The sequence below is a fragment of the Alternaria alternata genome (genome assembly GCF_001642055.1).
Source record: "Alternaria alternata strain SRC1lrK2f unplaced genomic scaffold CC77scaffold_11, whole genome shotgun sequence".
In the NCBI taxonomy this organism is placed as follows: Eukaryota; Fungi; Ascomycota; class Dothideomycetes; order Pleosporales; family Pleosporaceae; genus Alternaria; species Alternaria alternata.
The window spans coordinates 62,680-75,494 of record NW_017306200.1 but is presented as its reverse complement, the minus strand read 5'-3'; the positions used below and the strand labels follow the sequence as shown (position 1 = coordinate 75,494).

Sequence of the window (12,815 nt, the reverse complement as noted above, 5' to 3'; positions counted from 1 at the left end):
CGTGTCGCAACCCTGGAAGGTTGCGGCGACGGTCCCTTGCCCGCCGGAGGTGTCTAGCAGATGCTTGGCTAACTTTTTGTTCGACATGACATCGTCGACTTGACTTTGATTTTCTGCTGCTCTTCTTTTGTTGCAGGCGCATGGCGCTATAGTTCCTGGTCCCCTTCTACGCGCACGATACCCACCATTGGCATGCCTCTACTGCCAGCGCGGCGGAATTCGCTGTGTCTCATTTGCTCTTTCGCCGCCCGCTCACGATCGCATCCCCCACGCCTCCTACCACGCATCCAGGCCGCGCAGCGATCACAACTCTCGGGCAGCAAGACCTCGTCGTTTAACCCGCTCAAGCAAAAGAACCCCTTCCGATCAGGAGCCTATCGTTCCACCAGTCCTTCGTTTGACATAGTCCGGGACAAACTAGACATAATACGGCAGGAATTCGTGAAGCCAGAGTTCCTCGACAGTCTTCAATTAAGCCCCAAGGAGTTCGACGAGGAATGGCTCACCTTCGAGCGCTCCATCAGCCTATGGATCAAGCAGGCGCCGCCAGAGTTGGTGTCTCTGGTGAGTGAGGCCAAACGGAAAAAGGCTACGCTCGAGACGAGGCTGCGATACATGTTCTATGCGCAGGCCTGTGGCGGACGCTTCACGACGGCAGAGTTGGAGAACCAGAAGGAAGTGGCGGATTTGCGCTATCCCGCCGAGTGGTACCCGGCGACACGAGAGATTACTCGCACAATACACATGCATGTTGGGCCGACCAACTCTGGAAAGACATACCACGCCTTGAAGCGCCTTGAACAAGTTGACTCGGGCATCTACCTCGGTCCACTACGTCTCCTCGCCCATGAAGTCTACACGCGCCTGAATGCAAAGGGAAAGCCATGCGCTTTGGTTACCGGAGAGGAGCAACGCATGCCCGACGACACTCGCGCCAACATGTACAGCTGCACTGTCGAGATGGCTCCGCTCAACACCAAGTTTGACGTAGCTGTCATCGACGAGATCCAGATGATCAGCCATAAAGAGCGAGGGTGGGCGTGGACACAGGCATTCCTGGGCTTGCAAGCCAAGGAGATCCATCTTTGTGGAGAAGCCCGGACGGTGCCGCTGATGCGTGAGCTCTGTGCCCTCGTTGGCGACAAGGTACATGTACACGAGTACGAGCGTCTGACGCCACTCGAGGTGCAAGCTCAAAGTCTGAGGGGAAATCTCAACAGGCTCGAGAAGGGTGACTGCATCGTCGCCTTTACCGTCCTGGGTATCCATGCGTTGCGCCGAGAGGTTGAGAAGAAGACGGGGAAGAAGTGCGCCATAGTATACGGAAGCTTGCCGCCCGAGACAAGAGCCCAACAGGCACGCTTGTTCAACGACCCGGACAACGACTACGATTTCCTAGTAGCGAGTGACGCCATCGGCATGGGCCTCAATCTGTAAGTGGAACCTTACTCCGCTCTGCGGCTGATGCTGACTAGTGCAGTGCTATCAAGCGCGTCATATTTGAATCTACCATCAAAAGCAATGGTTTGGCATATGTGCCCTTGCAGATTTCCGAGATCAAGCAGATTGCGGGTCGTGCTGGCCGCTACAAGACCGCTCACCAAGCAACCACTACTGATTCGGAGCAAACCTCGATTGCTGACAGGGCTGTCGACCCCGCCATCGGCCTGGATGACAAGCAACCGGATGCCGTCGAGGCAAAGAGGCCTGAAGCGAAGACTGTAGGATGGGTCACTACACTGGATCACATCGACCACGCCAACTTGAAGCTGGGCATGAAACGCGAACCCGAGCAGATCAATTCAGCTGGCCTCTTTCCTCCGTCTCTCATCGTTGAGCGATTCGCAAACTACTTCCCCCCAGGCACGCCTTTCAGCTACATAATGCTACGTCTACATGAAATTTCCGAGATACACCCTCGATTCCACCTCTGTGAGCTCAAGGATCAGCTGGCGATTGCCGATAACATCCATGCTGTGAAAGGTCTGAGCATCCAAGATCGTATTATAATCTGCGCCGCGCCTATCAGCATGCGCGACCCGCATGAAAGAGAATTCCTTCGCCAGCTAGCTGCATGTATCGCAGAAGGCAAATCAGGTAGTCTGTTGGACCTTGACACTCTTCCCCTCGGAACGATGGACTTGCCTCCTTCCGGCGACCGCTCATACCTTTATAAACTGGAGCAGCTTCACAAAATGATTGTGTGCTATCTATGGTTGAGTTATCGGTTCCCCAATGTCTTCACCACTAGGTCTCTTGCCAACTACACAAAGAAGCTTGTTGAAGATCAAATCGAAAAGACGCTGAATGACTTTTCTTTCATCGAGCAGGCGAGGCTACGGATGAAGGCAAGCAGAGGACAAGCAAGAAAGGCCATGGTCACGGAGCCTGAGGATGTGGACGAAGTGGACGAAGTGGACGGGCCCGCGGTAGCAACGTTGAAGCAACAAATTGCTGCGAATGGATACCCAGATAATTTGCCGGCCAGCAAGTTGGACTCGCTCGCAGCCGAACACGAGAAGCGCAATTCAAAGCTCTCGGAAGAAGTCGACGAACTTTTGCAAGGTCGCACGCCGGACGAAGCAAGCCGGCACGATGTTATACAAACTAGTCACTAGATGATCTTGTACAAATACACGAGATTCTCCCAAAGGTATACACGAGATTCTACGTGAAGTCTTCACGAAAGAGTGACCGTGTGTATCTTTGGGACGTTTTTGTGATGGTACAAGTCATACACAACGGCTCCTTTGCATGAATGCATGTATTACGTATTGTATCTTCTAGTTATATCTGTAACTATCCTTCCACATAGTCGACAACGTTGCGAGACAATGGCAGCGGCACCATGTTGAGCGTTTGTAGAGTTACGACGAGACGTCAAAGTATTAGATTTGTACTACCACCTTCAATTCGAGACCTTGCCCGTCGCACATGCGGCCACCAGTATGAAGAAGCTCGACTCTCAACCATTCAAGAACTCCCACCAACCCACTCAGCCCCTCCATTCGCCGCCATCACACTCCCGCTAACCCATCTACTCTGCTCACTGACTAGAAACCCTACAACATCGGCTACATCCTCCGCCTGTCCCATTCTTCCTCCCTCGGCGACCTTGACCTTTGGTAGCCTCTGTTCCTTCAACGCCCGCACAGCTTCTGGGGGAAAGGACCGCAAGCCAGGTGTATCCGTCAGTCCCACAGACACAGCATTCACTGTCGTTCCTGGAAAGCTATGCGGCAACTCAATGGCCCACGATCGCACCAGCGACTCCATTGCTGCGCGCGTAGCATTGAACAGTCCAGATCCAGGAGAAGGATCTCGTACGCGATCTGAAGAGATGACTACGACGCGGCTGTGTGGCGTGAAGAGATCCTGACGCACCAGATTTTCCATGAGAACGATTGGCCAGTGCAAGTTTCCTGTTAGAGATTGGCTGATGTCTGCTTCGCTGGCGCTACCTATCCTAGGTCGAGTATTGAAGGCTGCGTTGAAGACGAGTATGCTGAGTTTCTTGCCGGAGAAATGGTTAGCGAGAGCTGTGAGGAGAGTACCGATGGAAGGGAGAGATGTTATGTCTGCGACCACGCCCCGCATGGTTGGAACCTCGTTGTTGGAAGAGGCATAGAGGTCACGGACTGTGGATGAGAGAGTGTCGAAGTTGTGGGCGGATTGGGGGGACGAGTAGGTTCCTAAGATGGAACAGCCGCGTGTTGCGAGTGAGAGAGATATCGCCCGCCCTATCCCTTTCGATGCACCGCTTACTCTGGGTTAGATCTTCTCGAGGTATGTATGCGAGAGAGCATGTACGGGTTGAGAGGAATAACCTCTTCAAAGGCACAGGGGAATTCAAGTGTAGAAACATGTCTTACGTGACAATGGCGACTTTGCCCTTGAGATCCTGCTCGCGGAGCTTTGGCGCAGGTGGTACGTAATCTGCCATGTCGACTTGTGGATGTAGGAACTGCAGAGAGTAGTATGGGTCAAGTGTAGTTTTAGATGCTGTTTGACTACATGCGATGTTGTGTCACAGGTCGGGCGGAGGCTGAAGGCTGGCGGCTACTGGCGCGGGCTACGTCACCACCAAGATGGCCTGGGTTGGGTTTTGAAACTCGATTGTAGATGCAAGGCCGACGATTGTGGAAACAACAACTGGTCGTAATTGCGATGAATTCATGTGAGCTCATTGCGGAGACTGCATCGACCGCATACAAAAGGAACGAGTATAGAAATGATAGACCTTACCTCGCAGCCAATATTAATTGCTAGCAAGAGACTTACAAAGACTAGTATTATAGACTTGAGATTATTCATGTCTGCAAACAACTCCTAATATGCATTGCTGTAGTAAAGAGACAAGATTAACTACAGTGTCTAGTTTTCACAGTGCATCGAAGTGTCAAGGGCGCGTCCGAGTCGTGGAAAGGGGCTAGCGCGAGATGAGCACATGGGCCAATTTCCCAGTGCCGGGCGCATCCGTCATCCATCAGCCTCTTTCACGGTCAACGTCGTCTCCCTACCAAACACAGCAAAACTCCAGTCTTAGCCAGAGCATAGCTACGCCTATTCCGCTTTCACATACACGTGGAGATTGACTCCACGACCAGTCGCGACCATGATGGCGCCTTCTCACCTGCTCGAGATCCCCAGGCCCAAGGTAAGTCCAGCAACACGACGCGCCCAGGCAGTCGATACCACGTGCTGCAACAGGACGAGACTGACTCTGGCCTGCAGACGTTCCTCCAGAAGATGTCGCTCCGCACAGGCGCCGAAGTCATCACCTTCCTACAGGTCATCAACAAGGCGTCCGGCGTCTACGGTCTCCTCGCGCTGCTTACGGGAGCGAAAATCGACGGCTGGCAGCTGTCCATGTACCTCTACTCGACCTTTGCGCTCGTCGCTACCACATTCCTGTACAAGCACATCCGGTTACAAAGTCCCTTTGAGTCGGTCCTCCTGGCGCATCTCTATGCGCTCGACTCGGTCATCAACGCCCTGTACACAGCCTTCTTTGGCATCGCATGGTTCTATACACTCGCCGCACACCCCGATGAGAACGCCGGACTGTCGCCCGGCATGAAGGACAACGCGGGCTTCACAAGCCCCAAGCACAACGTCACGCAGGTTGACATCATCGCCGAGCCGACCGAGGGCATGCAAGCCGGCCAACACGCCGTAGCAGTCGGACAGGGCGCAGATGGTGGCGCGGGACTCGGCAACGCCGTCTTCCAGAGCGGAAGCATCATGTCCATCTCCCTCATCTCCGGCTTCTGGGCCCTTCGCGTCTACTTTGTCTTCATCATGCTGGCCTTCGCCCGCCAGTGCCTCCGCCAACACATCGCTGCCAACGCCTCCTCCGCTGCATGGTACAACTCGAACAACATGCAAACATCCGCCACTGACCTCGCAGAGAACCCCTTCGCAGAGGGCAAAGAAGAGGGCAGCGGCTGGAAGGGCAAACTGGGCCGCGTCATGCTCAGCGGCTCCCCCAAGTACTGGCTCGGTGCTGATGCCGGCGAGGGCGAGGACTGGATGCGCAATCTGGGTGGCAGATTCAAGAAGACCACACAGCTGGACCAACCTGTTGGCTTCAACGAGCGTGAGCGCAGGCGGAGAGCTGGAACCGGCCCTCCCGTACCGCAGCTCAAGCTGAACCCGGAGTTGCCCAAGTAGACCGCATTGAAGAGAGGAACGATTGACGACAGCCAGAAGTTGTAATGAAATGACCTAGGGTTGCGCACCATGAGCCAGAAGCGCATGTGTACTATATACATCTATAATTTGGGCTTGCATGAGACATGCCTCGCACCACAGCGAAGCATATCGAAGCCGCTATTTTTCCGCATAGCATAGCGTTTACATCTGCCTTTCGATCTAATATTCAAACACTATCTCGTCAAACCTGCTCTCTGTCTGACTCACCCGGCTAGAATCTTGCACGCTATCAAGACGACAGTGGCGGCGCGGAGGGCGCTTACAGGCATACCCCACCACACCCACGTTGCCAACGTTGCGCTAAGCCCCACTTGGTCAGCGCACGTGTGTTTGGTGAATGACGGCCGTCTCACCTTCACCGCCGGACATGTCGTCTGGTCCCTGAGACCGGTAGATTGGTAGGCATGTGCCTAGTTCCGGCGTGCCAAGCGTGTTGCGTGCCACTGTCATGCCTGTTAGAAACGGCCGCCGGATGACATGTCGTGCATCGGCAGACGCATTGATAAGGGGATGCGGTGGCCGCGCGAGGCGGCGTCGAATTTGCAACGACTATGTGGCAGCTTTTGGACGTGTTCTTTGACTAATCTTGTTCTTCGTCACATGCTGGCACATTCAGTTTATAGTTGTAGTTCATAAGGGGTCTCTGGCGCTGGTACCTGGATTCAGCCTCATTTCGCTATCTCGCATCTTCAGTCAGACAGTAGAAAATCTGAGTCGCCATCATGGGTATCTTTCGCCGGTCCATGAGCTCTAGCTCTGCACAGTCATCGCGTCCATCGACCATCGACTCATCTGCGTCCGACACCGCAAGTTCAAGAACGAGCATGGATTCTACTTTCGAGGAGCACGACGTCGTAGATTCCATGGCCACAATCAAGCAGCTACCAACACCGGCGCGGAAGACTCCGATCCTCAGTCTCCCACTCGAACTCATTCAACAAGTCAATACCTACCTCGACACTTCCTCGGCAGCAGCCTTCTGCCTTTCAAGTCGGTACGTCTACTACGCTCTCGGCACTGAAGTCCTTTCTCGCCATGTCGAGGGGAGCAAGAACCGCTTCGAGAAGAGAAAGACTATCGAGGCAGTAGTAGAGCGCGCCTTTCCCGGCCATTGGTTTTGCGCCTGGTGTGATAGATTCCATGCCTGGAGCGCTGAAGACGGACCAAAGAGCCAGCATCCAGGGGGTAAAAGAGACTGTGCAGACTTCAATAGCTACTTGGACGCCGGGAACGGGTACAAGCTACGATATCACCATGTCCGACTTGCCATCAATCGCGCATCGTGGGGAGACGAGCACGGTATTCCCCTTTCCGCGTTCACTTACGAGAAGAAAGAAATGGCGCGAATCTCTAGAACGCCGGTTCCCACTAAGCTCAGTCTCTCAGCCAGGATAGTTCAAGGCCATTTTCTCTTACACAGTTCCTACGCAATCATTCTGCCCGCTTTCACAACGAGAAATCGCAACCTCTTGAAGTCGCTCTGGCCTCTCCTCCCACATATCGTCACAGGCCATCGCGATACACCAAACGGCCATACCGGTCTCATGGCCGCCATCGATAATGTGATCCGCCGAGGCTGGAAGTACCAGTTTACACAGAACTGCTCGACCTGTGCGACGGATTGGAGTGTGACTACCCAGGACTTCTCACATGCTACTGGTGGACAGGTCAGACTAGTGGTGCAGAGTTGGCGGGACTTGGGCACGGGTAGAACTCCATTCGAGACGGGATGGAGGTCGCACGGGGTAGGGAGTGGTGATGACAGCGGGGCTAACACTTGTCTCGTGAGACTTACCAGCCTACCTGCGGGGTCCGTCAGACGCGCGTTCGAGGCTGCGTGTATAGACCATATATCAGACGAGGCTGACGTCGCTGATGTGGCTGCGAAGAACCCATCCAAGTCGCGTATCTATCGGTCGTTCATGAAGAGAACCATGTCGGAAGAAGACGATAGTGCAATTAGACGGTCCAGTGCAAGACCGCGCTATTGGCGTACGCGAGAAGAGAACGAAGAGGTGGCGCGGAAGTACGAGGAGGATAGACGAGATGTGGCGAGGAATGTTGCTGAAGAGCTGGTCCGCCTCGACGCTCAGCGTGGGAGATGATTGGTTTAGATATCCAAACATATTCTTTTACCTATTTAGATGCTGCGCTTCAGTCACTGACATGACTGGATGTGCTGCAATTGGATTATTCGCCACTGCACAGCCTCCGTATAGTATGTGCCATGGTATTTCAAAGGTTTCATGTCGGAGAATATGGACTTAGAACAAGCGGGCCTACTGCCTTTTGTACAACTTGGTAATGTGCACTCGAAAATCGGCCAAAACTCCGAACTGAGGAATTGACACCGTGGATTTGAAATCTCTATGTACTGACTTCATACACCTTCTTTAGCCTCCTTGCCTGGGACAGTGACAGGATTTAGAGCCAGGATTAGGTAACGAAGCTTGCCCATGATCCTACGGCGTTTGCAGTTCACAACTGTAAAGATGATAGGCGCTATCCTCTTCGGGGCACCGCTTTGGATGAGATGCAGCATCAGTAATGTCAACATCCTGATCTGGAAAGACCGGGAACCGATTGTCGACCATGCTTTGAGGGCTTTTGTGGAAATCTCAAGCAGTCTGGTTTGATTTAAGAAACCAAAAACCAGAGGTATAAGTGATCGATGAGATGGCACGATACAACGAGAACCTAGAGCGGAAGGTAACTATGACGGAAGATGACGAGCGTGGTTCTCTGGTAGATATCAGACCAATATGGTTGCCGGAACAAACGGCCGGAGAAAACAATAAAGTGATGGATAGGGGCTTACACTGCTCGTGGTGGTCAGTCCAAAACAACAATGAATTCAAGGGGACTCGGGTACGCGTCAATAAGCTTTTTGTTAACAGATCTTGCGGAAAAGCCTGCTATGCAGCAGTCCATATCATCATGCGTAAGGGAATCCCACAGTGTCTTAAGTTACATCTTTGTATGCTGTGGTCAATTTGCGTAGCATGGCAAAAGCCACCCTACCGAAGATTTCTGGTCGCCAACATACTCGTACACGGCTTTACCGTACCCACCGGACTGCATAGATCATTCGTCAACTACAAGTAACGATAGTAGTATAATGCAGCAACTTGGAAGAAGCAGCGCCATATCACAGATTGAACCCATTGGCGGTACCTTTCGTACCAGATCCGCCGGCCGAAGGAGATGGCGTAGACTTGCGACACTGGCTAAAGTACAAGTTTTGGGAACCGTTGGTCGTCGTCACATATGGTATTTGAGGAGTGAATGCGGACATGACCGCTTGGGAAGCGGAGGAACGACGCCACGCTAGTCTTCTTGTGCCCTAGCCGATTTACCCCTTCCTGCTCTGCACTTTGCAAACAACACTGACATCCTCATCCTATCACGCGCGAATATACTAACCGTCGTTACCTCAGAAACTGTCGCCAAAGGCTAAAGATCACAGTGTCACGATGATTGCGGCTCAATGTGTTATGCCCGGTCGCAGTATAGTACAGAGCGTCCCATTCGCCAGTCCCTGGAGTATTGCCGCTTACCTGGGATGCATTCGCCGTGGATCTGTGATCGTCAGTGTACTGATGCGGAGTTCATATCGAGTGGTCGGAGGCTATATTGCCTGTCGCTAATTGATTACGTTGAACCTGGATTTCAGTCTGCAACAACCGACCTTCTAATCAACACCAACACATTTGCTGAGCAGTAGAGATGCGAAAATGATTCTGCCCACTTGCCACAACAATATCGCTGTCCTCGTGTATGACCTCTACGTCAGAAGCCGACAGGCGGACAAACTCGAGGCGCATGTTCCGGCCTTAGCGAGCGACCCCTGGACCTCAATCTAATCTGCGCCAGCAGTTCGACCGAGAAATCCGGTCATTGCCATTTTGCTAAGGTTCAAGTCAAGTTGATTAAGCTCCAAGCTTTGCAGCCAATTGTTTAGAGGAGTCTCGTCCCGTCTGGTCCGGAAGCTTCACCTTGCTTACAGGGTCCGGCGCTTCTGTTGTGTTCCTGCATTCCAACGAGAAGATCATTTGACAAAACTCTCTCAATGCTTCTCACGCATCTGAGAACGGGTTGTTGTCTTTCGGGTAGACCTGGCAATATGACCGAGGCTGCGTGATGGACTCCAGGCAAAACCAGCTAGCCAGCCACGTAGGTCGGAAATAGCTCCAGAGGGGCAAGACCTGTGTCACTGCAGACTCGTCCCTGTACCATGCCTAGCGACGTAAGAACCTCGAGGATCTTGGCAATTACTCTTAGGGCTAAACCGTTATCCAGGGAAAGACAACGAGCCTCATGACCTTTGCTACAAATTAAAATCCACGAGACCGGAACATCTTTCTGGAAGATTCGCTCGTATATGCCCATGGGTCATGGACGAAGCAATCTAATACAACCGGGTTTCGAAACCACTGGGTGCAGCTGTATGGCGGAGATGGATCTCTCAGGAGGATCGTCCGACCTCAGTACCGTATGCCACTCCTCGTACATGAAAGGTACGATCTACGGATGCGCGACATGTGTCCGTGAGGTGACTCGTGATACAACCACGACGCCGTATGTGAGTCTCGAGATATGGCTGCGAGTGTTGATCCACAGCTTTGCCTTTGCGCATACGAGGCTTGTCACTCTCCGTCGAATAGAATTGAGGGCTAAGACTCTGCTGCCAATAAGGTCAACTAGCCATAGTACGTCTCCATATGCCTATCCGTTCATCACTTCATACACTATCCCCTTGAGGCAAAGATCCCGGATGTCGTGGCGCACAGATCTCCGCAATACCCCAGACTACCCCACGATGGGGTCACGACTAGGGACGGTTCATCTACCCTTCATTACTCTGGCACTTTTAGCGTCTTTTCACACTCCCGACGTCCCGTCATTCTTACGGTATTGGTGAGAACGACCTAGGGGACTGTCAAGGATGCAGATCTTCTGCGCCTTGCAATTATCAACGGTCATATGGGTACTTGTGCAAAGTACCTTGGATAGTACCCGTCAGATGAAAGTTTTTGTATAAGAAGGCCATCTCAACCGTCACTGTTTCGATATCCCACAGCAGACTTTCGATCCAACAAGTCACCATGTACAGGACACTCGCCCTCGCTTCTCTCTCGCTCTTCGGAGCCGCCCGCGCTCAGCAGGTTGGCAAAGAGACAACGGAGACACACCCTAAGATGACATGGCAGACTTGCACTGGTACCGGCGGAAAGAGCTGCACCAACAAGTCTGGTTCCATTGTGCTCGACTCCAACTGGCGATGGGCCCACGTCACCAGCGGCTACACCAACTGCTACGACGGCAACTCTTGGAACACGACCGCTTGCCCTGACGGCAGCACTTGCACCAAGAACTGCGCCATCGACGGTGCCGACTACTCTGGTATGTAATTTCAACCCGCTACAGTCTGCCATCTGACACACCTAGGTACCTACGGTATCACTACCAGCAGCAACTCTCTGTCCCTCAAGTTCGTCACCAAGGGCTCTTACTCTGCCAACATTGGTTCGCGTACCTACCTCATGGAGAGCGACACCAAGTACCAGATGTTCAACCTCATCGGTAAGGAGTTCACCTTCGACGTCGACGTCTCCAAGCTGCCTTGCGGTCTGAACGGTGCTCTCTACTTTGTTGAGATGGCTGCCGACGGTGGTATCAACAAGGGCAACAACAAGGCTGGTGCCAAGTACGGAACTGGATACTGCGACTCCCAGTGCCCCCACGACATCAAGTTCATCAACGGTGTAGCCAACGTCGAGGGCTGGAACCCGTCCGACAACGACTCCAACGCCGGCCAGGGCAAGATGGGTGCCTGCTGCCCCGAGATGGACATCTGGGAGGCCAACTCCATCTCCACTGCCTACACTCCCCACCCCTGCAAGGGCACTGGTCTCCAGGAGTGCACCGACGACGTCAGCTGCGGTGACGGCGACAACCGCTACGGCGGAATTTGCGACAAGGACGGCTGCGACTTCAACAGCTACCGCATGGGCGTCCGTGACTTCTACGGCCCAGGCATGACCCTCGACACCACCAAGAAGATGACTGTCGTCACTCAGTTCATCGGCTCCGGTTCCAGCCTCTCCGAGATCAAGCGTTTCTACATCCAGGGAGGAACCGTCTTCAAGAACTCCGACTCCGCCATCGAGGGCGTCAGCGGCAACTCTATTACTGAGAAGTACTGTGACCAGCAGAAGACCGCCTTCGGTGACACATCTTCTTTCAAGACTCTCGGTGGTCTTAACGAGATGGGTGCCTCGCTTGCTCGCGGCCACGTCCTCGTCATGTCCCTCTGGGACGACCATGCGGTCAACATGCTCTGGCTCGACTCTACCTACCCCACCGATGCCGACCCAGAGAAGCCTGGTATCGCCCGTGGTACCTGCGCTACCGACTCTGGCAAGCCCGAGGACGTTGAGGCCAACTCGCCCGGCGCGACTGTCGTCTTCTCCAACATCAAGTTTGGTCCCATTGGCTCCACCTTTGCCCAGCCCGCATAAGCGCTCGATGAGGTTTCTGGTAAATTTCGGCGAAGGACCGACGGCTTTGGGCTGTAAGAGCGGGTGGATCTCCTTCGACCGTCCTCTCGCTTTGCTTCAAATTTGTATATACTTGTGGTGGATTTAGAAAGTGTGCATATAGACAAACAGACTGCATTACTCACTGTTGAGACCTGTGGCAGTATCTGCTTCGTGAAGGGTGCTGACTTAGAACTCGTTGTCCAATGCTCTCACTCGCCTTTTGTGGTTCTAAAGCCTTCGTGCATCTTTGACATCTGAATAGTTTCGTATTGCGTCTTCAGTCCTTGATTCTTCGTTTGAGCTGCTTGTTCCTAGTCTTGATGTCTGAGTCAATCGCACATCGGCTAAACGCGTTTATTATGAAAGGTAATCGAGCTGACCAAGACGCAAACCCCCACATGCGATGTGGAGGGGCGTACAGGTATACTTGGCTTATCCTTTCTAGCTTCCCCTTTTCATCTCGACTTGGCAAAGCGACCAAAGGCTTGCCCGGCACCAAGACGAGCATACGAAAGTGAACGCAGACTTGCGTGTAGACTTCGACAGGCTTACACTGAT

General features: G+C 53.2%; 6 protein-coding genes across 6 annotated transcripts; 5 read left to right on the top strand and 1 right to left on the bottom strand.

The window, feature by feature from the left end:
- Positions 1-55: 55 nt before the first annotated feature.
- CC77DRAFT_989367 (P-loop containing nucleoside triphosphate hydrolase protein) lies at positions 56-2,918 on the top strand. The gene is made up of 2 exons (XM_018536289.1): positions 56-1,433; positions 1,481-2,918. Exons 1-2 carry the CDS (start codon positions 193-195, stop codon positions 2,616-2,618), a joined length of 2,379 nt encoding a protein of 792 aa, XP_018385463.1. The 5' UTR covers positions 56-192; the 3' UTR covers positions 2,619-2,918.
- On the bottom strand, positions 2,875-4,372 carry CC77DRAFT_1020585 (NAD(P)-binding protein). The gene is made up of 2 exons (XM_018525072.1): positions 3,873-4,372; positions 2,875-3,760 (listed from the first exon to the last, which is right to left on the bottom strand). The coding sequence occupies exons 1-2, from the start codon at positions 3,941-3,943 to the stop codon at positions 2,974-2,976; spliced, it is 858 nt and encodes a 285-aa protein (XP_018385462.1). The 5' UTR covers positions 3,944-4,372; the 3' UTR covers positions 2,875-2,973.
- A 243-nt stretch (positions 4,373-4,615) lies between these two features.
- CC77DRAFT_936778 (DUF1753-domain-containing protein) lies at positions 4,616-5,673 on the top strand (the record flags this gene model as incomplete). Its single annotated transcript, XM_018534514.1, has 2 exons — positions 4,616-4,657; positions 4,735-5,673. 2 exons carry the CDS (start codon positions 4,616-4,618, stop codon positions 5,671-5,673), a joined length of 981 nt encoding a protein of 326 aa, XP_018385461.1.
- Positions 5,674-6,055: 382 nt separating this feature from the next.
- On the top strand, positions 6,056-8,037 carry CC77DRAFT_92766 (hypothetical protein). The gene has a single exon (XM_018534003.1). It carries the CDS (start codon positions 6,438-6,440, stop codon positions 7,818-7,820), a length of 1,383 nt encoding a protein of 460 aa, XP_018385460.1. The 5' UTR covers positions 6,056-6,437; the 3' UTR covers positions 7,821-8,037.
- A 1,704-nt stretch (positions 8,038-9,741) lies between these two features.
- CC77DRAFT_92237 (hypothetical protein) lies at positions 9,742-10,728 on the top strand. Its single transcript, XM_018533735.1, has 2 exons — positions 9,742-9,961; positions 10,015-10,728. Exon 2 carries the CDS (start codon positions 10,097-10,099, stop codon positions 10,634-10,636), a length of 540 nt encoding a protein of 179 aa, XP_018385459.1. The 5' UTR covers positions 9,742-9,961; positions 10,015-10,096; the 3' UTR covers positions 10,637-10,728.
- A 92-nt stretch (positions 10,729-10,820) lies between these two features.
- On the top strand, positions 10,821-12,236 carry CC77DRAFT_936302 (exoglucanase-like protein 1 precursor; the record flags this gene model as incomplete). The annotated part of the gene is made up of 2 exons (XM_018534487.1): positions 10,821-11,118; positions 11,164-12,236. 2 exons carry the CDS (start codon positions 10,821-10,823, stop codon positions 12,234-12,236), a joined length of 1,371 nt encoding a protein of 456 aa, XP_018385458.1.
- Positions 12,237-12,815: the final 579 nt, after the last annotated feature.